The sequence below is a fragment of the Pholis gunnellus genome (genome assembly GCF_910591455.1).
Source record: "Pholis gunnellus genome assembly, chromosome: 21".
In the NCBI taxonomy this organism is placed as follows: Eukaryota; Metazoa; Chordata; class Actinopteri; order Perciformes; family Pholidae; genus Pholis; species Pholis gunnellus.
The window spans coordinates 2,570,100-2,595,177 of NC_136548.1; the positions used below are offsets into that span (position 1 = coordinate 2,570,100).

The 25,078-nt window shown below is 43.5% G+C and overlaps 1 protein-coding gene across 1 annotated transcript in view; it reads right to left on the reverse strand.

Annotated features, from left to right (window-relative positions):
• Positions 1-1,621: 1,621 nt before the first annotated feature.
• LOC306713575 (shisa family member 6) overlaps positions 1,622-25,078 on the reverse strand; it is a gene marked incomplete at both ends in the record, with an annotated part of 54,159 nt that continues 30,702 nt past the window's right edge. The window contains 6 exons of the mRNA XM_079183325.1: positions 1,622-2,470; positions 2,686-2,789; positions 4,957-5,109; positions 9,613-9,633; positions 10,873-10,935; positions 20,373-20,411. Coding sequence (XP_079039451.1) covers positions 1,622-2,470; positions 2,686-2,789; positions 4,957-5,109; positions 9,613-9,633; positions 10,873-10,935; positions 20,373-20,411 — 1,229 coding nt within the window. The remainder of the gene's footprint in view (positions 2,471-2,685; positions 2,790-4,956; positions 5,110-9,612; positions 9,634-10,872; positions 10,936-20,372; positions 20,412-25,078) is intronic.

Genomic DNA, 25,078 nt, shown 5'->3' on the forward strand with positions numbered 1-25,078 from the left:
CCTTTTGGCCTGTAAAGGACCAAATCAGTGGTTAAAAAAACACGCTAACTTGTGTCCAACCAACAGTGAACTTTGATTACTTATAGCGACGATGACAATGTTTCCCTTATCTTAACAAAGCAGTTTTTGTTGGCCTTTATCTTGCCAATGGGACACCAGGTCAGTGAAACACTGGTAAGTTGGTTGCTTACCTAGACCCCAACACCATTAGGTTGTGTAATGTACCTCCTTCATTACATCCAGCCTTAGTTACAGTGATTCAGTCTGATTTCACTTTCTGCAGGAAAGCTGGTTCTTACTCCACGTGCACAAATTGACTCAACCAATGAAGTTCTTTGACCCGACACTTCAAAACATCTAACTGTGATTGTCTACCTAAAACTCACATTGGCAATGAAGTAAAAACAGACACAGACATCTCTCAAGGAACCATGTTGAATGTTTAGAAAAATATGGATGGTTTATTTGACCCTACTATAACAAGCATTAGAATCCGTTGCCATGAATAATTTCCATGTTCAACTTCTCTGATGTCAATGGAACACAGTCTACATCCAAATATGAACAGTGGTATATCTGTTATCAACAACACATTCATTCACTTCTCTTCCTACAAAGACACACACAGTATAGTATTCATTTATCCTGTCAAATACTTGGTTAAGTGGGTTTCTATTCTGAACTCACGAAACAGTGATGATTTATAGTTGTTTTTAAGAATCTATTGAAAACACAAAGTCCATCCAGCACAGACTCGTCCATAACACTGCTTCTAGAATAGCTTATTTACAATCTACTGGAAGCAACGAAAAAAAAACTGCCATTGCTTTAAGGACAAAACAAGCTAGCCGTGACTATTCAAACTCAATAGAAATCATAAACAGAACAGAATATTTTTTATTGATTGTGCTTTGTAACCCACAAAACAGTTCATTTTTAGAAATGGAACATCTGTCAGTGGCACCAAATAGAAGTGCTAATAACATCCATTTCAATTTCTCTCATTGAGATTCACAACAGCTATGAGTAGGACAGGAAGTACAAATGGTAGATTTGTACTCATTTATTTATATATTTATAAAGTTATTACAGGCTCAACCTAGTTCATCTCCTGTGGTGGCGTTGTGTTGCACAACAGAAGTCACGGAGGAGTCGTGTTTGTTTAACCATGCAAAAGCCCTTGAAGATTTGCCACAATAGGTCACAGGATAGATTTGTTGGACAAAGGGTTGAACAGACAGTCAGTGTTTTCTCACTAAAAAATACACAGAATGAGGCCGTAGCCTGTGGATGAATATGGTAATCAAGACAGTGTAAATAATAGGCAAGATAGCTGGATAACACCAGACCCCCCTTATCCACGACCCTCTCTGGCTTCAGGTCTAACTGGGCCAGTGTCTGCAGTGAACAGTGTAGCGCGTTTTCCCGGTCTCTCACTGTAAACTAGTGGATGTTCTTGGTCCTGGAATCTCTGAGTTTACCAGAGCAGTCAAAGACAGTGATATCTCCACCATCCTACTCTAAAAGAAAGCCAGTGTACCCACGTACCTCTATTAACCCCACCCCCCCTTGCACACAACAGTGCTCCTTCTAGTGCAGTTCAGGAAGTCCTTCGCTGCCCCTACACAGTCACCTCAGTCTTGCTACCCGTGCGGTAGTGCTGTGGGTGTTGTTGTTGCTGGTGGTGTGGTGGGATGTAGTGGAGCTGTTCCATTGTGTGAGTCCGTCTGGAGGCAAACGCCTGCCTCTTTGTTGCTGTCTGGTTCATGGATAAAGTGTTGGAGTGCCCGGTGGTTCCCGCTCCTGGCGCTCCACTGCCGCCGCCATTGTTTGAGGCACTGGGATGGGAATGCATTTTGGTCATCTTGTAGCGATCCATAAGAGGCGTGGTGGGTACGAACACATCTGTGTGCGAGATGGCGCGTGACATTGACTTGTCGCTGCCACGAAACCCGCCAGAGATGCTGCTCACCATGCCGCGCTTCAGCGACATCATCAGCTTGTCCGGCGAGAGCAGAGGATCGTGGGATAGGAGGTGGTCTTGTGAGTACAGGCGGTCTTGTGAGTAGAGGCGGTCTTGAGAGTAGTGGCGGTCTTTTGAGTACAGGTGATCCTGGGACATGAGTCGGTCCTTGGAGTATATGCGGTCCTTGGAGTACAGGCGATCTTGGGAGGTGTGGCGGTCCTGTGGAAGAAGGCGCTCCTGGGATCGAAGACGTTCAGCAGACAGGAGCTGTTCATCTGAGAGGATCCTGCCTCCGTAGGGGGACATACCATTAGAAGACATGCTGTAATCCTGCTGCGGGTCTTTCTGTGGGGACAGGACGCGGTCCTGGGACATGGCCCTCTGAACGCGACGGGGCCTCTGCCTTTGCTGAGACTGTTGCTGTGAGGATTGTGACTGGGGAGCGACTTGGGAGATGGAGGACTGTGGAGGCTGACTCTGGAGCTGCTGCTGCTGTTCCCGGTGCTGTTGAGCAAAAGATGAATGAGGTGAATTATTCACAAGCTGAGGGGTAAACCCACCACTGCCGGAAGAAAAGAAAGACCAGCTACAGCTTCTAACAAATTCAAATCTGGAGACTCAGAGATAGCACACTTGCTTTGCCTCTTAGATGCATGAAAAGCAAAGAACATGAACTTGTTTAGACACAGCACACTTAAATCAAGCACGTATGTACCCACCTGGTCTTGACCAACTTTGAGAACATGCAACGGAAGAGTGCCTCTTGCTGCCAGGTCGGGCAGGTGTCGCTTACGAGTGTAGTAGTCGTCGACGTCTTTATCTGCTGCAGAGGGGACGGGAATAAAGAACAGAAGCAAGAGGTTAAGAAGAGATTCAGGGAGTGAAAGCAAGAGAAAACATGGGTAGGTGTTAGAATGCAAGGGGAGAAATCGGATAAAGCGGGATTTAAAAACATTGTGCACAATGCAGAGAATAGTGTTGGCAGACCCATCTGTGTTTCACCTTTCCAAGCTCACAGAGGGGAATAGAAAATAGAGAGCGACAGAGGAACAGTCAGACTGTATTACATGCTAGGCACATAACATCCACACATCCAGGCTTCATCTGGGATTCTACAGGCAGCTCTGGCTGTGGAGGCAAACTTTTCAAAGGTCATGTGAAGGTCTATAAACATCACATAATACAGATATGGAGGGAAGCCCGCAGACACTTCGTATGTACATGCTGGAAATTCTCATTCTCACGTCACACCAAGAACTGTGTCTCAGTGTTCTTGAGAGGATGTTTCATCGTTATTACATTCATGTGTATACAAACAACTTCAACATGCATTCAGAAGCAGATCCCAAAGACAACAGTACATTTCCAGAGTGTGTAGGAGTGAATGTAGCATCAACTGCATGCCACAACACAAACACATGCAGAAAGACTCGTCTTTGAGTACAAAACCACACACACATTCACAAAAACTCACATTTTACAAGTCCATTGTTATGAATGCGCTACATCTTTTTCTTTTCTGAACACCAGCATCAATGTTTTACCATCATACTAAGTCAAGGTGTCATTTATATGGTGGTAATAAATCAATGCGAGCAGACCTCTCCACCTCGTTCACAATTTGTAGATGACTCTGAGCCTGTCTTTGTCAATAACGGGCGCCACGGCGTTCACACCACCGGTCAAGATTACACTCAGCCAGAATCCCCTTCAGCAGCGAGTCATGGGTGCTTGCTGCAAATCAATTCATTATGAGAGATAATAAAAACAAGATGTTCCTTTCTCAAGCATAACAGTCTTCAGGATTTGGGCAGGACATTGCAAGCTCATCAACTATATTACCATGGAGTGGATGAATATCTTGTGATGTACACTGTCCTGTGCTGCAATGGGCGAAACGCTTTTCTTCAGTTTGATACCAATTTGCATTAATAAGCAGGAGCATTCTTCTCTTTTATTATCCCGACAATGGAAACGCTGCTCTATCTTCCCTCCAGCACAATCCAACATGATCTATCAGTGTGCAGACTCTAGTTGAGCAACAAAAAGAAACTGCAGAGCCTTTTGGTTATTTGCTGCAACAAATAATTTGCTCTGGAAGCAGAAAGAAAGTCGGGAAGACTGAAGGACACTGCTAAAGGATATTTTTCCATTTCAACCCCGTAACCTCTGTGGGCTTCTATCTCTGACAATTTCATTTATTTGGTTTGTTTTACAGCCGAAACTATTACGTTAATTCTTCCCGCATAAACACGGTAATGATTTTATGCTCTTTTCCCCCAATGCAACTGAGCACCAGTAAATAGCTCTGCATCCTACAAACCTGTTTTGCCATTTAGTTGGAAATGGTGCCTGGCAGCTACGAGTGGGAGCCAGTGTGGAGTGAGCCCTGACGGGATGAGTTGTAGATCGTCATCCTTCACTTTGACTGGACGCCAGCAGTGAAGTGGGGCAGTCATGATGGTATTACACAAGCCGTAAGGAATATTTGCGTTCCACTCTGAGAATATCGTGAGATGAGACCTCATTACGCAGCAGAAATCCAGCGTAGCATCACTAAATCAATACCGAGTCGGGCCGGGCGCAAGAAGCGGCTTAATGTACTTATACGCTCCAAGAGGAATAGTGGCTGCAGCCTTTAAGTGGAGGCAAGGGGAGCATGGAATATCAATGACTCATAGTTCCTTGAGATGACTAGGCTGATATCATGAAGGATCAGAGTTGAGAAATTGGTGTTTTCTGATTCAAGGCCCTCTCCATCCACTGAAACGATCAATGGGGAGCGGCCAGAATCTCCCCAAAAATATATATGAGGACTTTTGTTGACTGTTTGATGTCCTTTGTACAGCAAGCAAATCCTTTTCACAGCTGAAACACTCAGTAAGTCCCAGTCAGGAGTCAGGGAAGCAGACTTAATGCAGTGTTTTTCTCATGCAGGGCATCAGGGCAGGGAGCCTACTCTTGCATTAGTGCAGTGAACGTGGACCTACTGAGTTTCTTCAGGGATGAGAACCGGTTGAGGTCGGCTTTGATGGCCGCCTCATAGGAGGGCGGCAGGTGTGACAGGCTCTGGAAGGAGCGTGAGAAAGACAGGTCGTAGGGCTCCGTCTGCGAGGTCAGGATGCCGCTTATCCGATTGTTTTCTGGAGACACAAACATACATATACAGACACAGAAGAGGGAAAAGGAAAAATAGGCAGGCTGGCTTCTCCTCCCCTCCTCCCCACAAAAGCTAGCCAGGATCAGGCCCTCATGGAAGACCACCTGCTGAGGAAGGATTTGAGCTGGAGCTTTAGTGTTACAAATATTTCCTGCAGGCAGACGTGCTCTGAACAAATATCAGAAAAACCCTGATTGGTCTAAATGAGAAATCTCAGTGGTTGGAATTGAGTAAGTAGACTTTTTGTTATGCAAGCAAATTCAGGTAAAATGATTTGAAAATGCAGAGACCAGAATTTCTTCAGACCTCTGTCAGGTTAAATAATTCATTGTCAGGGCTGTAGCTCTCATTGTCCTTATCTCTAGTGCTGTGATCAGGGTTAGGGTTTAACAGGAGTTAGCTGCTCTACATACTGGACGTCTTATTTTAGAACTATTAAGATGATTACTGATATAATATACAACTTGGAGATACCGATTCCTGAAATTCACTTGAAAGATCAGTTAGATCATTTCACTGGTGAAAACTCAACACGTTTATCTGAACTACAAGAACACACTGATGTTATAGAGCGCTGCTTCGTTGTGGCTGACCCAGTGACTACAAGCTGGCTACTTACAGTATTAATGTTAATGAGCCTCGGCATATTTTCGCACTGTCATGTTTTATTCGAAAAATTAAATATTCATCACCGTTCAAATTGAAATGTGTCCTTGTATAGCGTATATAGAGTGCAGCTTGTGCTCCAGCGCTGAGCCTCACGAAAACGTCTCTCTGGAGCCGTGTCAGTAAACTAGCTTCTTGCTTTTCTCCTCGCTAAGAATAGATGTTCATGACGTATAACTATGCAAGAAGTAACTGGATGCAGCAGTGGGTTCAGCAGCATACATGGAAACATTTAAAAAAAGACAACTTACAGTAACGTTAGCCTGTCATTCAAGTGAGGCAGCAGAGGAACACCAGAAATCAACTGAACAATGTTCATCCTCCCAAGTATTTTAGAATAGGCTGGCTGGGTTCCGATGGTTTGAATGAATTACATATTAATTTGAATTAGATTGTTTTGAACTACTAATAGCCCTAATTGACACAATATTCTGCCACTGCAAAACATTCTCCCCCTTACTCGTCCAATGCAGCAGCTTGGTCTGTGGCCCTGCACTTCAGACTACGACGCTCTAGTTACACCCAGCGTCCGTTTTGTCCGTTTGTAAGTATCATCTGAGTAATAGCATACACTGTAGTCTCACAGGGAACCACATGGTTAGGGTTTGGTGCTGACTAGTTTAGAGTGAGAACGGACTGGCCGTCTGTCTGTTTGACAAGCAGAAGTGAGAAGCACTAACAGGGATATCTAAAGATGTCATTATTATTAGCCTAGAACTGTATCCAGAATGGGACTCGCAAAATTCAGTTTTTAGAATTAAAAACTCATTAAAATAGGGACTTGGTAAAGCCCAACAGAACTATATCCTCACATTGTGTGCCTTGAAAATGCATTTCGACACATCGTGCAGGAAGGCAGCATTTACAGACCTCAGTGTTTCTAAAGGTTTGGCTCATGGTTCTGGTTGTTGGCTTTATATACAGACAAGTTACTGTCACAAGCACTAGTAATCTTGGTCGCTTTCCTCTTGCCTTCTAATTTTAACTTAACTTAAACAAAATAAAAAGTATTTGCCTGAGCTTTAACTCAACCAGTGAGTTGAGCGTGTCGGCCTCTGAGAAATGGTTGCATATCTAAAACTCCAACTCGCTGGTGGCAGCGATGGGGAGTGAAGGCGGTCACATCAGGCACCCAGTGAATGTTTCTTGTTGGACTGACTTGACAGGTGACGTGGTGTTTTGACGGGAGGAAACAGTGGTCCAAAAAAGAAAAGGGAAAAAAACAAGACAACACACCAAACAACAGATGTGTTCTGCAGAGTGACCCCGCTCGTGGCAGTGCTGGGATGTGATCTGGGGCCGGGCGGGGGGGCAACTGTCCGTTGATTTGACATGATATGATGCCAAGAAGATGCACAAGGAGGGGTGACTGGACCAAAGCCCTCTTTTATTTTGTGTCCACTCTTTATCTCCCTTTCTCACACATGCACACAAACATCAGCAGTGTGTCCCATTCACTGCGGTCTTCCTTGCGCCGTCATATCTTATCTGTCCTGCCATGCTGCCACCCACTTTCCTCCGCTCCTTCATTCCCTCTTGTCCATTCAGTATTCCCCTCTCTCATTTCTTTCCTCACTTCTGCTCTATCTCGCTTCCCCCAGTGGGCTGTGAGTCTGTCACGCAGTGCAGAGCAATGGGCATGGGTGCGGCTCCACGCCAGCCTCCCATGGACCGATAAAAATAGAGCTTTAGTGACTGCTGCAGGATGGAGAGAAGGAAATGAAAGAGGAAAAGAGATGGAGATAAGAGAATCTAAAAGGGAAAAAACGGAGACTGAAATACAAGGAGGAAAGAATATAGGGCTGAAACGAGGAGGGAACGCTGGGCGAGTAGAATGAAGGGGTGGTGGCAGGGCTGGGCGACAGCTGAGGGTCCTGGGAGCTGCAGGGAGGGAGTTTGAAGGATGTGAAAGATCTGTGACTGGACTGTCTGCCACACTGCATCAGTGAGGGGGCTCACACTGTAGCATGCTGTTAGCTATTTCACTGCTTCATCACGATGGACATTACAACCACACAGACCTGACTCAAGAAGTCTTTGCATAACTCTATTTTTCTTCTTATTGTCAACAAATTCAATGAAAAGAGCAAAACCAACAATTCATTGATCTTAGTAACAAATATTGCCTCTCTAGCCAAAGCCTGGCACCGGGCACCGGGTGGCGTGTTCCTATGGTTCCTACATTAAGATGAACGTACTCCTGTGCTGATCATCAGACCGAACCGCCATCCTGCTGTCCTTCATTCATGCTGCCTGACACTCATGAGGTTCATTTGCTTTGTTTGGCCCTAACATATCAGCACGTGATGTTTCAGTCGTCATGGAAGCGCATGAGCAGTCGCTCGGACCAGTTCATGTTTGTCATGACAACTGAAGAAATAAGATTGAGGGTTTTCTATTCTTTAGGTTGGCTGGAAGAAATCTAAGCTCTACGATTTCATCCAGGAGAGCACCGATATATAGATATATAGATATATAGATATATAGATATATCTATATATCTATATATATTATATATAAGTAACATTTTCTGTAGAAATGTCAATTGAAAAGATAACGTAACTAATTGTTGTTGTGATCAATCAATACATCAGAGGCAGCACATTGCTAGTAACGCTATTCACTGAATGTTTCAATTATTCTTGTTTTTATTAGGAATTGCTGACAATGCCCTCGTTAATATGTAATTGCAAACATATTATGTCCTTTATCTTAATAAAAGATTATAAAATGTAGTTTTCAACTACATCAAATGTTAGTAGGGACAGTTTAACCGTCAGAGAAAACAACAGTAGGCCTACAACAATGATTTAGATTCAAACTCCGCTAACTTTATTGATAACACACACAGCTTTCATCCTAAAGACATACTGTGGAAGTTTGACAGAATCGTTTCCACTTTAAAAACACCCGCGTAAAACACTGCGACGGTACAACGCATCAACACCATCTTCCACAGTGCTGCTGAGTGTTGTGTGCAGTACGTGCTGGCCGAGTTAGGCATGTCAGACCTGTGTGGGCTCGGACACATTGATTGCGTTACTTTTGTCCCTTCCCTGCTTGTTGCCATTTCGTTCTGTCACTATTTTTCACGGTTTAACCAGGAATGTAAAGTGTTGACTCTTTACAACAAGACTGTTTCTCCATTCAGGGGAAACAGACGTCAGTGAGCACAACACATCTCTGAACTGCAGAGGTGGACAACCATTGAAAGGTTGTACCAGGCTAACCTCTACAGTCCTGGTGCCTTTAATCCTCACTAGTGCATGGAATGTGTATTCATCCATGGCTAAATATAGTCCCGACATGTGCACCATTTCCTCCTGTTTAAGGTTGGCTAAAAACTACAGTGCCCAGCTGGTTTAGGACATTTTTATTAAAAAATGAAACTATGTTCATGAAACCTGTTCAGAGATGGCGTCTTCATAAGGAACCAATGGGCATGGGTCTGAGAGCCACGGATGGGAGGGAAGTCAGCACGGGGTGAGACACTGTTTTTTTGTTTTTTTTGTGGGATTATTTAAAGAAGAAAACTAGAATAATATGAATTAAACTTTGTCGTATCTTTCATTTAAAAAAAATCACAATTGACTTTTATATACTTTTATGGCTCAGGAGGATTCTTACATTTCTTTCCCCACTTGTTCAAACAAACAGCAAGAATTATTAGCAAATGCTACTTAAATCAGGTCTGAATGCACACCAACTGTGGAAGACAGGAAGCCACAAACACAGGGATCGGGTTGTGGTGCTTGAGTACACAATGTGTGCTGGAATGTGATGAATGAGTTGTTACACTAGTTGTATGCGTATGACTTACCACGTCTCAATGATCGGTGAGCTACCAACCCAAGTGAAAAAAATATATTTCAGAGACACGTTGATGATGAGAACAACAGAACCTACAAAGACCTTCTTCATATTCAGCATGCCATCACCCCCCCCCCCCCCCCCCCCCCCCCCACACACACACACACACACACACACACACACACACACACAACGAAAACAAAATCCCCCAAATGACTTCCTGAGGCTTGTGGTGTAAACTTGTAAACTTGTGTCTATGACTGTGCAGTTTTTCTGTAACTGCATCTCCTGTTTGTTTAAGTCACAAATGCGGGGGGGGGGGGGGGGGGGGGGTCAGTGGGCGTTATCTACACTGCGTGCTGTGATGTGAAGCCTTTCAGGGGGCCCGTGATCAAAGTACCTGTGTTAGATGTGTTGTTGAAATGGATTTTTCATGTTTTCCTTAGATCTCCAAGGCATATCTCCATAGTTGCAATTTGCTTATCTCTGTGTGTGTGTGTGTGTGTGTGTGTGTGTGTGTGTGTGTGTGTGTGTGTATGGATCACATGATCAATTCTGTCCAGAAACAGGGGTCATTCTTGCTGCAGTATTCAAGCTTAGCCCTTGAATGCCTGAAAGCAAGCAAGTCCTTTTTTATATTTATGGCTGAAACAAACAGAATATAAATCAAACGGCGAGATCAGAGTGATTTCATAAATACAGAAAGCAGTGAATATTCAGTGTATGGCCTCCTTTCTTTCCTTTTATCTCTGCTGTATTTCCTCTCCCCAGCCTCCACCTTACATCCTTATACAACCTCGTGACAACTCTCCACATCTGCCAGTCTACGACCTCGGGCCTCGGCTCGCTCAAAAGAACTGTTCAAACAAACAGCTGCATGACATCAGTAATAAAAACCGATTCACGGTAATGCTCCTCACGGGGAGCGTGAGGTTACGGTGATAACTTTCACACGTTTTGTCAACCAGAGGACTGAATGACCTCGACAGCACATTAACTTGCTACGACAACTGTATTCCCTTTATAAGAAGAGCAGGCCACTCACAGAAACATGTTCATGACTATGGGAAGTGACACTTCTACGATTTAATCTTCAACCAAAAGCTTCATTTTCAATAACAGAATGGATTTGCGTTGGGGCGAAATGAAAAGGTGGACGGCGTCGAGCATCTTTTCACACATCCATATCACACACTATATTCAAGTTAATGGCCCGGTCCAGGCTTCATCTCCAACACTGAGCGCAGCTGTAGATTCTAGCTTGTCTTACCATTCTTAGGTGTGCGTGTAGGGCTACCTAGAGCCACATGGTTATAGGTGTGCTGATGAGAACCTGCAATGACAAAAGCAATGAAAGATCTGATCAGTGTCCATGAGGACAGCTCTGTATCAGATCCAATACAGCCTGTCAGCAGTGGGAGGGGGACGATTAAAGAGATCATTCACCAATTTAGAGATATGCTTTTCATATAATTCACAAAATACAGATTCATGTAAAGAATATTGTGCATTTTAAAATACCTTTTTATATTGTACACAAGTCACAAAACAACATTACTTCTATTACTGACAAACTTAATTGTGGGTGAAATATCCCTTTAATTTAATATTGAATCCAATAAAGTGAATGGACATAAAAGAGATGAGAGACATTTTAGGATGGGTGACAAGTCTGCTCAGTGTTCCTCTTTAAAACCTGTCCGGAACACACAGTAGTTCTACTGGAACACAAGCCAGCTGACCAAACCACAAGCAAACGTCCAAACAAAGGCAAATGATACACATATGTATCACCTTGACAAAACACAGACATTATTTTAAGGAAGATGATGTCATCCACACATTGGCGGCAAACAGAGACGCATTGAAAATGAAGTTGCAAAGCGGTGAATAGAAGTATTCATATTATTTTACCAGCTCATTTGTTTTGCAGACACATCCTCACCTCAGAGCTGCAGCCCAAAAAACAGCTGATCCAGAATCCCAAAGTCTCAGAACAGAGTTTCAAGCTCACTGATTGGATGGTTGTTATCCAGATGCACCTTGGGAGACGTAAACTTCTCTATCAAGCTTTCACCTTCCACTTTTGTTCAGAACCATGAAGCAGGTATTTCAGATGCTGAGATAAACATCTCGGTGTGAAGCAGTTTGACAAAAGAAATCTGTATTTGATGTGATTGGTGGAAATGTTTCTACATGTGCTGGTATTTCACTCCTATGCAGCATTCTTCTCTGGTCGTTGCCCTTCCTTCTCTGGCTCTCTGTGTGCATGAGGACGGTCTAATCAGCAGTAACAGTCTTCTGTGTTGTCATCTGGGAGAGCAGAGCCATTTTAATTTCCAACTCAGAGAATAAACAACAGTTTCACCCAATCATCTCTCCATCCTGCTGTGCACCAGTGTTTGCCGTTGACAGGGAATGTGATGAGGTGGTACAGAGCTCTGCTGGGCACCGTAGTGTGGCGGTGATTTAGTTGAAAGATGGGACCTTTACTGAGCCCATTGTACTGAGAAAGTTGATGAATGACAGCTATTCTCAGCAGTGTGTAGGACCGTGTATGTGTGTGTGTAAGTGGGTTTGTATGTTTGTATGTGAGGAGGAGGAGGCAGCAGTAGACTGAGACCCAGTCGTAGAGTGTTGCCGTCGCGACACGTTCATTTGTTGTCTGCTGCTGTGCCTGTTTAAAAATGCATTAGAGCCAACTGCTGAAACATCCATTTACATCTGTCACAGAAGTGAAGGAGGAGCGGGAGGCCCTCAAATCACGGGCTTCAATAATTGCTCGAGTTATGGAGATAGATGGGATGTGTCTTCTGTGTGTTCCTTCACTGGCTTTCTCTGCTTAACAGTGATTCTCACAGAAGAGATGATTCGAAGGAAGGAATTCATAGTGATCTGAGACTGTGTCTCCTGAATACATGAAATGAACAGCATAGTGATATAAATGTCTGTTTAGTGATATCTGTTGTTAACAAGACATGTACAAGCTTTTAGTTGCTGTTCCTGCAACACACGTGTCGTATATTAGGTTTCTAACAGAAAGAAACGTTTGCTAAAAGTGCTGAAAAGGTAATTACTCTACAACCCAACTACTATCTCCAACAAAATAGATTTAGATATTAGTTGGATGACATTTAATCGTTGTAATGGATTGTATTTGAGTTTATTTTTATTTTTCAAGGGACAGCACACAAATATGAGTAATTGACGAGCGTTGTTCCTGAGTAGGAGTCAAGATGTGTGCATCAAGAAGCAGCAGACTACAAACATCCATCCAAATCCCCTCAGAGCTTTCAGAAGAAGACACACGAGTCTCTCCTCATCTCCCTGCATTCACTGTGAACCTCAGAGCAAGAAAGCCTTCCTCATATATTCTTCTTACACCATCGGCTGAGCAGGCTGTGTTCATCTCAGAAGCAACTACCCGAACCCGACCTGACCCGCAAACCGCCAACTCATTATTATAGCAGCACAATTGTCAGGACTGACAGACGACTGAGCACCGTGGCACAAGGTGTGTGTGTGTGTGTGTGTTCGAGAGGGAGTAACAGAGAGAGGGGAAGGAAAGGTGAACTATTTTATATATATTTAACCAACTGTCTTCCTATCTCCACCAGAACAGCCTCTTGGACCCCCACCAGTCCGGGTTCAAGGTGGGTCACTCGACACAGACAGCCCTCCTTGCGGTGACGGAGACCCTTCACGCCGCAAGAGCTAACTCTCTCTCCTCTGTCCTGATTCTCCTGGACCTGTCTGCAGCGTTTGACACTGTGAACCACCAGATCCTCCTCTCCACCCTCAAGGGGATGGGCGTCTCAGGCTCTGCACTCTCCCTGTTAGCATCCTACCTGACAGGTCGATCCTACCAGGTGACATGGAGGGGGGCCGTGTTGGAACCACGCTTGCTGACTACGGGGGTTCCACAAGGTTCAGTCCTGGGCCCCCTTCTCTTCTCGCTCTACACAACTTCTTTGGGTTCTGTTATTCGCTCACATGACTTCTCCTACCATTGTTATGCCGATGACACCCAGCTGGTCTTGTCATTTCCTCCTGGTGACACTCAAGTAGAGGTACGCATAGCTGCGTGCTTGGCTGACATCTCGAAGTGGATGACGACACACCACCTCAAGCTCAACCTGGACAAAACCGAGCTACTGTTCCTCCCGGGGAAGAGCTGCCCGCACAGAGACCTGTCCATCACCATTGATGATACCGTGGTAACGCCAACTCGGACTGCGAGGAACCTGGGTGTGACCCTGGACGACTGTGGAGCTAAATCCAGGTCAAAAGTTTTGTTCATTTGAAAAACAAAATGTAACCTGAAAGTTCAAGTTGTGGTCTTGAACATTGAAAAATACAGCAATGTATTCAAAATAAAAATAAGTGAATGAAATTTTTTTGGGGTTGAATATAATTTTGATTCAGTTCATTTTTCAGTTTCAGATTTTATATTTTCAGATTCAAATCTTTTTTTTTTCGGTTCAGACTTTTGGGCCTGATCTAACGTGGGGGGCGTGGCATCAACTGAGAGGGGCGTGTCATCATGAGTGACAGCATAACAAAGACGGCTGAGGACTTCCTCGACCACGTTGCCTTCAGGTAACGTGGGCACCGCGAGAATTATGCACTTATTGTAAGTCGCTTTGGATAAAAGCGTCTGCTAAATAACTGTAATGTAATGTAATGTAATATATATATATATATATATATATATAATATATATATATATTACATACATACGCTTTTATATATATATATACTGTATATTACCAGTTATGTACAAGCATATACATATGTGATGATTACCTTCAGTGCCACTAATATTTGAAGGAAAACAAATCCTACATTATGAAAATATATAAACTGTAAATAGACTGTACTTGTACAGCGCTTTTCTAGTCTTTCCGACCACTCAAAGCACTTTCACACTACATGTCATCATTCACCCATTCACACACTGACAGGGGCAACCATCTACCTGCCCATCAGGACTATCTAACATTCACAGTCACACACCGTAGGCACAGCTACAGGAGCACTTTTGGGGTTAAGTGTCTTGCCCATCGACACATCGACATGCGGGAGAGAGCCGGGGGAGAGTCGGGGATCGAACCGCCGATCCTCTGATCCCACGCAAACTGTGACATGCCAGTAGCATAAAGAAATGTAGTTGATTGTGAAACTTGTAGCTTCTCTGAAACCACAGAAGGACAAATTTCACAAAAAGAAAAAATAAGTCACGAGAACTGGCAAGTGAAATCTCCCAGACTTTATCAGCACAGCTCCCTGCCTTTCACTTAAGAGAACCCTGACATGGACCGATATGCAACGTTGTCCATCTGAAGTTTTGTCTCAATCTGGTGATTTCCACTTGAAGTCCGGTCTGAGGGGTCCAGAGACGGGCCGAGCTGAATAGCCCACTGAGGAGAAGCAGAAGACTGAAGCTAATTAAGAACCTGGACAGCCATGCTCAGTTCTCCCCCTGCAATCTGGGGACCAATTAATCCCATTCAAGAAAAGAGTCCCAGTACAATCAGCAACCCCAACCTCTCAGAGCCACGAGGCTGCTTATCGGCTCGGACCAGCCCACCGCACTACCATCAGCCTCGCTTCTTAGAGCTGACATCGCAAAATAGCCTCCACACACATGTTACAATGAAGCAGCTGATCAGTGATGAAGGGAGCTTACAGTGAGGGTGAGACCCCCCAGATACACCTTTGTCCTTTCATTATTGCTTTCATTGCCTTAAATTGTCATATTGGAATAGAGGCAGAGCCAGTGCTGTTGTCTAGTGGGTTGATTATTTATGATTGACATGCTCGCCAGATTGTTGGGTCAAACAGGGTTCCTATCTAAATTGCTAAATGGATGTTTTTCTGTCAGTATGTTGATGACACAGCTGTGTGTTTGTCAGATGGTGTCAGTCAGATTTAGTGTCTGAATCAACCATGTAGCTATGATGGTCTGAGACACTTTCTTCTGTACAGTCGCCCTCACCTCCCTTCGTTTATAACCAATCTCCGGAGAATACCTCCGTGGCGAGTTTGCATAATAGCATCCAGATGGCACACAAGTGACTCAGTTAACTGACATTTGGTGTGGCATTTTGTTTCACATCACACTTCCAAACATCACATCTACATACAGCACACAGGGGAGGCAAGATAAGGCATGCTGAGCCGGCCAAAAGACACCTTCAACCCGCGGTTGAACCCACGGTTAAATGAGCCCGCGGTTAAATGAGCATTGGCAGAATCAATCGCAGTCACACGCTCAGAGGTATCGTAGAAACCATCAGAACATTGATTGCTCAGAATTGGCATTCTGTGTCCAACAACTGAACATCCACATCATGATATCCAGTCAGCTCTCTGTGGATGGTTTGTGTGAGTCTTGTTTTTTTACGACTAGGGAAGTAATTGGTAGATTAGAGATGAGGCAAATCTTTATGAGAACTACATGAGAGCAAAACAAAACTAGAAACAGACAAACAAACAAGGTCTTCATTGTATTTGCTTGAACAACTGATCAACCTCCAGATGTGACCTCTCAAATGTCTCAAAAGCATCGTTTTCTAAATGATCTCCGTCCAGACCAAAACGCTTGAAAACGAATATCACGAGACTCTTCACGTACACTGGGCATGCGCGTGGGTGCCGGTGTAAACAGGAAGTAGATTGGTTGCTAAGCCGCTCACTAATTGCTCCAATAACAGCTGCTTCCTCCACAGAAATGCAGACTTTAACTGAACAACAGCTGCTAGTAAAGAAAACAAGGTCAGCAACACCTGTAATCAGGTGTCCATGTTGAATTAACCTGGTAGCCGATCGGTAATCAAGGCTGCTGTTGTTTGTGAATTACAAGGTAAGCAGGTAAGAGGAGGACAAGTATGAAAAAGGAGGCTGTGTTGGGGCAGTGGGATGAAAAGAGGAGAGAAACAGCAACACGGGCCAGTGATTACAAGGCAGCCCTCCACCCCCAGACTCCACACCGCCCACCCCAGATCTATTAGAGAGCCATCCTCAGCTCTCTGCTCCACTCTCCTCACGACATCCCTCTCTAAAACCAACAGCCCTGCTCTCCCATTAGCCCTGCCTAGAGGAGCTACTGGAGTTATAAAAGGCCCAGAAGAGGTGGAGGTGGTGGCGGTGGGGGTCCAGTGTGCACTGTGCATGTGTGCAAAATGTGTGTGACAGGTATGAATGTGGATGTCTCTGTCCTATTGGCTGTGTTGACAGCCCAGTCCTCCTCGCAAAGGGAAGCGGAGGAAAGGGAAGCAACCGTGGGCTTGACATTTAACAACTGACAAAGAGTGTTCACATTTAATCGCTAAATGTTAACTGCCATAATAGCCCCACTTCACTCGGTTAGTGGGGGACAAAGCTTTAGGCCCCTGGACAGATGTATCTCCCACCTCCTCATTGATTTTACTGGCAGAGCAGGAGGCTTAACTCTGACCCAATTGCAGCACTGCTGATAATGCTTATAAGCTATATTTATAGCACTTCTAGCTCTGCTCATTTTAGCTGCCAGTGCTCATTACAAACTCACTGACTACTGTGAGTCAGAGTTTGGACTTAAAAACATGAATTAACCCTGAGAAAAAGTTGAACCTGTATCTTTAAATAAAGGTCTCACTTCCATCATAACAATCTACTTTGTTGCTGTTGTTGTTTGGCATGAATCAACCTGGAGCTATTTCAGAGAAGATTGTGTCATGGCAACTTGTTTGGAAGATGTAAAAGAGGAACTGGACAGTCAATGATCAGCAATAGCTGCCATGACAACAAAAAGGACGCCACCCACAGAAACTCAAAGTCATCAGCAGATATGACACAGCGCTGTAAACCCTGCACAACCTGCTCCGGCAATACTGTATCCAACTACAGCAACACTAATACAGAACAATGTACATCTATATATATACCAAGTGATATCTGTAAGTGTAGTACACGACGACTGTGGCACAGACCTGACTGCTTGTTACCAAAGGTGTCAATAATATCAAGTGAAATACTACTCAATACTTAATACTTGCAAACATAAAAATCTAAATTTGAATGTGCTATGGAATGGAAAACAAGAATTAAGAAACTACTCAGCTGCAGCATCAGACACGACTGAAGGATCTGAAGTCACTTCCACATTCTGAACTCAGCATGTTGTCCGGCTCCTCAAAATGACAGTTTAAAGCCAGTGAACCTTCTTGTGTTTTTATTGCATTTTTTTAAATGATTCTGATGTCATTGTTTTTGTCTTTCGAAACAAACACATTAGTGAAAATTGGCACAGCGTTTGTGTTCATGTCCTTCTGTTACTTTGACATGTGTTCCCCATCACCAAATCCACCAGCTCTCAGAGCTGCAAATCAAAGTGTGAGATCATCACATCCTGAATCCATCGAGGCAGGTTGGTGATGATCCTCTGTAGGCTCATCACTCAGGCTTTTGCATAAAATCCAATTCATGTAAACATATTGATTGGTGCAGCTTATCCAGTTTCCCAAATCGTATTGTGCATAGCATTTAGTAGGACTGCAGGAAGATGGAAAGAATGTACTGAAACATAAGAAATACGCCAAAAAATACAGTTCAGACTTTATTATGATATTGTTTTGTATGCTGCCTAACCATTAGCATACATAAAGTCTGCATAGAGCAGACAGTACTCTGCTGAATGGCTGTGCTTGTCGGTTCATCTACATCTCATGTCTGCTAATGAGTGAAAACCAATTAACATACATTTTGAATCGGTTGAAATGAATAGCTGAACACTGAACTACTCAGATATCATTATGCGTTCCTAGATAACTCCAGTAATGACACTCACTAGACCTGCAGATTGCAAAGCTCCGGTGTTCTTCCAACTGCAATAAAATCCCAGACCAGACTGTTTCTATCTATATTGCCAGTAAGTATCGCTCTTTATCTCATAACTCACGATCACCCCCAAGACACCAAAGGCCAAGTGCTTGACATGTCACTGCCTCTGCAGCTTGATAAATGTGTTACGATAGTCTCAGCAGGAATGAGGAAGGGCCGGAGGTTGAGATGGACTTCATATCCAGTTCATTTTGAAGTGTGATAGACAGTAAACCCACCATGGTCTGTGGTGACCCTGTGTTTTAAAAGGCAATAAGAGATCCATTTTATTGAAGTAATGCTTCATGATGTTTCTACAGAGCTCATCTGGTTTCACTCTGTTCTCTCACTACAAAGCCGAGGTCATTCTGGCTTTAGAGGTAATAATCTGTCCTGGAAATCAAACAGTGGAACAGAATGGCATTGTCATGGGATGGAACATCGAAGGAATAAAAAAGCCATTCCGCTCAACAGTTGAATGACATACCAACCGACTCCATCTGTGGGCTGTTGAAAAGCAGACTTCCTTTGAGAGGAGGCGGAAGACGAGGAAGAGGTAGAGGAGGAAGAGGAGGGTCCGTATATCTTAAGCAAGGATAAGCACAGATTTATCTGATGTCTTCTTAAAATAGAAGAAGTAACATCATCAAAACTGCCTTTATCCATGCCTTTATAGACCAGCCCTCCTCTTTACTGAGACGGACACAGTCGAGGCCACGCACACCATAGAGGTTAGGACATTCAGTTCAGTGAAGTGGGCAACACAGAAAAAGCTTCAGTGAAACAGTTCAACATATACATTTCAAAGGGCAGGGATTAGAACAGAGGAGTGAAACGGGACCAGTTTGGTTTTAAGGCAATAATGTGGGCCAGCTGCAAGAAACATCAAGAGGTACAGAACATCTCATTTACATTCAGTGTGTGCTAGTTTGGTTAGTTTTTCTATTTGTAGGCCCAAACTCATTCAATAGTAGAATTACATTTTTGGCTGAATACAAAACTCTCGTACAACTCTTTAGAATGTTTCATGAAAGGCGGGCCCACATCTGCACATCAATGATTAGAACAGAACCAGATAGGGGTGCAACGGTTCATGTATTCACCCAGAAGTGTGGTTTGGTTCAGTGTACTGTCGAATAAGCTTAAAACCATTTCATTTGGTTTGAGGACATGGAAACTATACATTCTGGAGACAAACTGTGTGTGTGGTACTGAAGTTGAGTGACATGCTAGCCTACACTATTTACAATGGCATTAGTCCATTACAGGGCTAAATGCTCAACAGAGAGTGCATCAAAATAGAGAGACGTAGTGTAACTAATTCTTGACAAACAGTGTGTAGACCGAGCCCTTGCAACCTCATTGTGACATTGTGACAACAGCTGCCAGCTGTTGTTTGTTGTTGGAGCTCTTGGTAAAACCACGGTGTTGTTTCTACATTTCTTTTTGTGTTTGTGTGAATTAAAGATGAGGTCACTGTAATCAGTGTGCTTTAGAGGTGAATTTGTGTACGTGACGGTCCTAAGATGAGCCAATTGCGTTAAGTGTAGTTTCTTCAAAAACCTGCAACGCTTGTCTTAACAAAACAGTTTTTACTAAACCGCAATTTTTGTGTACCATTACACCCCTAGAACCAGCGCACACAGAGCAGACTGCACACATGTATCATCACACAGACAGAGAGCTAAATGTCGGAGGGAAAACACACAGGTTAGGTATGTACAGTAGATAGAGAGCTTAATGGGAAGGCACTGCACTACCATTAACAGCCCAGGAAAAGCTGCCTCCAAACACTGATCAGATATTACTTTAGATTACCACTATTAAGGCTCACAAGAGAAATATAGAAATCATAAAGAAGTGAATAGAGGCAAGTTTCAACCTTTAACAAAGAACAGCCATCCCTACCATGGTGACTATGGGAGCAGACCGGACAATGTTTTTCTCCTAGAAAACAGAACCAAGTGGTTGTTTATTAGATTGTGCTGTTTGTAATAAAACAGAAAAATACAGTCAAAGAGCAACCGGCAGTTATTGTGTTTGCGCTGAAAAGCAGGGACAGGTTAAATGAAAATTGTCTATTTTTGTGAAAATGGGAAATTATGACACTAAAATATTCGACAATGAAGCTGAACAATAGCTTGATTTTATGAATAATATGTCTTTCATGAGTCAAATATTGTCCATGTGTCATTAACAGATGTGTGGAAACGTATACAGAATGCAGCTGGGAAAGAGAACCATTTTAGTGTTCGGATATTGATTGTGTTACATTTTATCTTCCCATCAACTCACTGATGCCACCTGACACCATGACACAAAGCATCAAATCACAAGTGTGGGGTAAGTGAGAGGAGTTTGAATTTCAAGATAAAAAGAGAGAATTGGAGTAGGAGGAGAGGATAAGAAGAAGGGGTGAGGGGTACGAAGTCGCCGTTGTTCCCCACACCCTGACACCGCAGGACTCCAGCCATGCGGCACTTTGATCCATCACTATCGATTTACCATCAGCTTCTCATCGCCGCTGCCTCCCACACGGCTACACACAGCTACAGGGATGCGTTTCCCGGCTCTGGGTCTAAACGATACGCACACCAGTTTTGACCTTAAACCCAGGAACCTTCATAGTGTGGAGTACATTCATGATAAGAGGTGGGAGTGCTGCAGTAGATACACTGATGATCATGAATTGCAGATTTTTCCACATCAGCGTACTGATAGCAGCCGAAGGTGTACATGAAATGCCCTGCGAGAGACATATGCCAGTAGATCACATGTGTGTACAGCATGTTACAGCACACATAACATCAGGAGCAGCAGAGGAGGGAGGCGCACAGACCAACACTGCAATGTTCTAGTCCATTCACTATGGTTCACACTGTTTTCTATACAAGAATATCTTTTGTACAGAAGACTTGTAACTGCTTTCATATGATAATATTTATAATAATATAAAGTGATTACAAGGCAAACGTAAGCTCCTGAGGAGAAAATGCTTGCTCCTAAATATTGCAGTGAGTCTTCTTTTGTATTTTTTACGTTTTATCTTCATTTAAAAAAATTTAAAAATATATAAAATTGCATTGAACACTATCTGTATCATATATTTGTGTGAGCATTTGTTGTCATCTTGTCTTTACCTGTTGTTATATCTCTAAAACACGTTGGCATGATTGATTCATTTAATGGTTTTATTTTAATAATTTTGTCACACATTCTGAACACACATATCTCAGATAAAACTCAAATTGACACAATTATTTTATTTCAATATTGGCAGCCGTGATCTTCCGCACATTAGTATTGATCCATAGATCTTGATAACCTCTCCTAGATTTACTATTTGACCTCATGAAGCAGTGAAATCTGTTCTCGTTGCACATTCGAGGAACAGGAAAGACCGCTGACATGAACACTGTGTGTGAAGCGGGGCTAATGGAGATCCCTACAAGATCACCTTGAGCATTATTCTAGCCAATAACTTATCGATGGCATGATAGATCCGTCAGACATGGAATGCAGTTTTTCCTCCAGAGGATACTCTCTGTCATCTCCTGCATCCTTTGTTTGGTCCGGCTGCCTGGTGAGGGGGGACGGTGAGGATGATGCAGCCGTCCTGCTGTAGTGTAGGTCTTGGTGGACCCAGTGCACTCTACAGGCTTAAGGCTTGGGGGAAATCTGTGGCTGCCATAAACCCGCAGCCTTAATAGTGGCATTTTCTTTGCTTTGGTTGAGGCAATGCAGGTAATTCATTTGTTAGTCACTTTTAAAGCTGGGCTACAAGTGACATAGCAGCAGCTCAACCGTAAACAGCATTGGTTATGCTCCTTAATTGGAATAGGACTGTGTTTTTACACTGCTACACCTACATATAGTCAGCAGTGATGTTGGCAGTAACAGGCAGAAATCCCTGACTTTCTGGTGCAGCACTACGAAGAGGAAGGACAACCTTGTGTGTAAGTCTGCAGAGGAGTCAGTGCGCTGAGGGGAGACCTCCCTCCCAGGGCAAAGTCACTCGCCAGCATTCCCACCATCAGCACTTAATGTTTGCTCAGATTTTCAGCCCAAAGTAACTCGTTCTACAAGAGCTCCGCTGCATCTCCAGCCAGCCTGAGCCCGGCTGGCCTGGACATATCAGCAGGGCTATCACCTGAAATCAATGATACCGACTCAGCCCACTAAAATCTCAGCCATGTGTTCACAACATACACAGAGCCAAGGTAAGAGTCTTCAAGAACCAAATTCAGTTAGAAAGACTGAGGGGAAAACGTTGCTCTCTTGTAGGAATGTGTGTCCGAAACCTACCACTCTGATCTTTATTATTGAGCTGTATTTTTGCTAAAACTAACAATCCTAGCTGCGAGTTTTATTGATAGTAATGCGCATTTCTGTTACGTTTAGGATACATGTTGGGAAAAGTGACTGCAGGGGCTGCTGTCATGCTGTAATGTTTGTCTTCAATGAAGCTAAATGCTATTTTATGATTCTGCACATGATGACTGCACATACTCAACACATAATGTTGCACATGTAATACCTCATAAACCATGTTTGATAATGGCTAATGCATTCAGCTCATGAGTCTGGCAGCTCAAACCGCATTCAAACAAACTGCTCATTAGCTCATAGCCACAAATGTATCATTGTAATATGCTAACTGAGCTTTCAATGTAGCATGCAAAGTTTCTGTTAGCAAACAGTTTTCCTGCCTTACTGCTACACAATCTGAGGAGGGAGAATCCCACAGTTGTAATTAGAGGATACTCCCAGTATATTACAGCTTGGGTCTTATTTTTGTACTTTTTGGCCATCATTTCTCTTGGTAGTAATCAAGTTGAAAGAGATTTGAGAATATGATTTGAGAATAGGAACACAAGATATCCCAGTGCCCCGTGGTGATCAGCTGGTGAAAATAGTGGAGCGCTTAAAGAGTCAGATATTGCCATCAGGAGTTGAGGGAGACCAAAAACAAGATCACCATTTCATCTGAAATGCTGATGATATATCAATGTTGTGTCCGCTGTCCCCAAGTGCCAAAACAATCAGTTTCTGCAGATTTAAATCTGATATTGTTTGTTGTTAGGGATGCATGAAATACAAGCAGTCAGATAATCATACAGGGTTTTAACAAGCTCATAAATAAAAGCGTGTTTAGAAGAGAAAATGAAGGCTAGTTCAAATGATTCCCATTTAACTGTCATCAATGATCAGAGGTTTTGACCTGCTGTGGTTGACATGGTTGTGCAGATGACTCTTTCAATGTAGATATGACGTGAGGATTATATTATGATAGATGTGAAAAATCTGAATTTATTATTTACCCTTTGGGCTGTGCTTACAATAATGAGTTCAAAGTTTTGATTTCCAAAATGTTCATTTCTTTCTCATCTGCCACCCCAGTTTCTTTCAATCAATACCTCACTGAGCTCAGACACGCTCCGTTCTTGTCTTCGCTAATCATGGACGTTAGCATATTAACATATCAATTGGCACGAAAAAGGTGCCTCTCTCTGTACCTCTGGCAAAACACTGGCTGCAATATTATGTAGCGTACTGAATGTGCGTTTCACCCCCCCCAAACCCCTCACCCAACACACACACACACACACACACACACACACACACACACACACACTACCGCTCCCCTGCTGGGTGTGTTGGATTGCTTTCAGTCCCTGAGAAAGCTGCTTACATAACCACGCTGCCAGCACCAGCCCACGTCAGCCTCCATATTAGATGATAGCATCTTAAATGGCTCTTTGACAATGTTGCATCTCACTTGAACTTTATGAAGACAAGGCCACTTATGAGTGAGGGCTGTGTGACTGCTAGTTTACCTGTAAATGAGTAAAGAAGATGGTGTATAATTATGAGGAATAAAAGGGAATTTTGCGGAATTAGGAGCAGAAAATAGTTCGGATTCATTTGTGTTGAAGCTCTAAAGTGGTTCAGGGGTTGGGATTGTAAAGGATGAAAGCCGATCGAGACGCGATTAACAAAAGCAGAGTACAAAGTTGCCAGAGTTTACCAGGCTTCTTGCAGGGGAGAAAAAAAAGCTTTCTTCATTAACTCTCCATCTCATACAGCAATCCCCCAAGCTCAGATAGAGCAGGGCGAGTGAGCAAGGGAAAGATTAAGAGAGGGAAAACGAGAGAACAGATTCGATAAAGAAGGGGAGAGTCTTATTTCAGTGCTTCACACACTGCTGGATGATCAAAGTAGAACATGCTGTTTTAATTCCAAGAATCATATCTCATCTCCTGTCCACAAGCTCACTATGGAGAATGATGCTCCAGGACAGAGGGGAAGAGAAGAAGGAGGATACAGGAGGCTCACAGTGAACGCCCCCAAAAAACTCCCCCAAAATCCAGCTAGTCTGCTAAAGTGAACTTAGTACAATTTTGCCAAGCAGTGTACAGATAACCTTTCTCCACCTGGTGTGGGTAATGGTGACCTTTGCATCAACCCTGATACATTTCCCGTTGGTGCAGCCCCAGCAGAGGGCCAACCTTGAATAGAACATCATTTGATTGCTCAGCAACCACACCCACCCAAAGTGGTGCAACGGATCATAAAACTCGAGGTTCAGATGGTGTCACGGATCAGAGTCATGG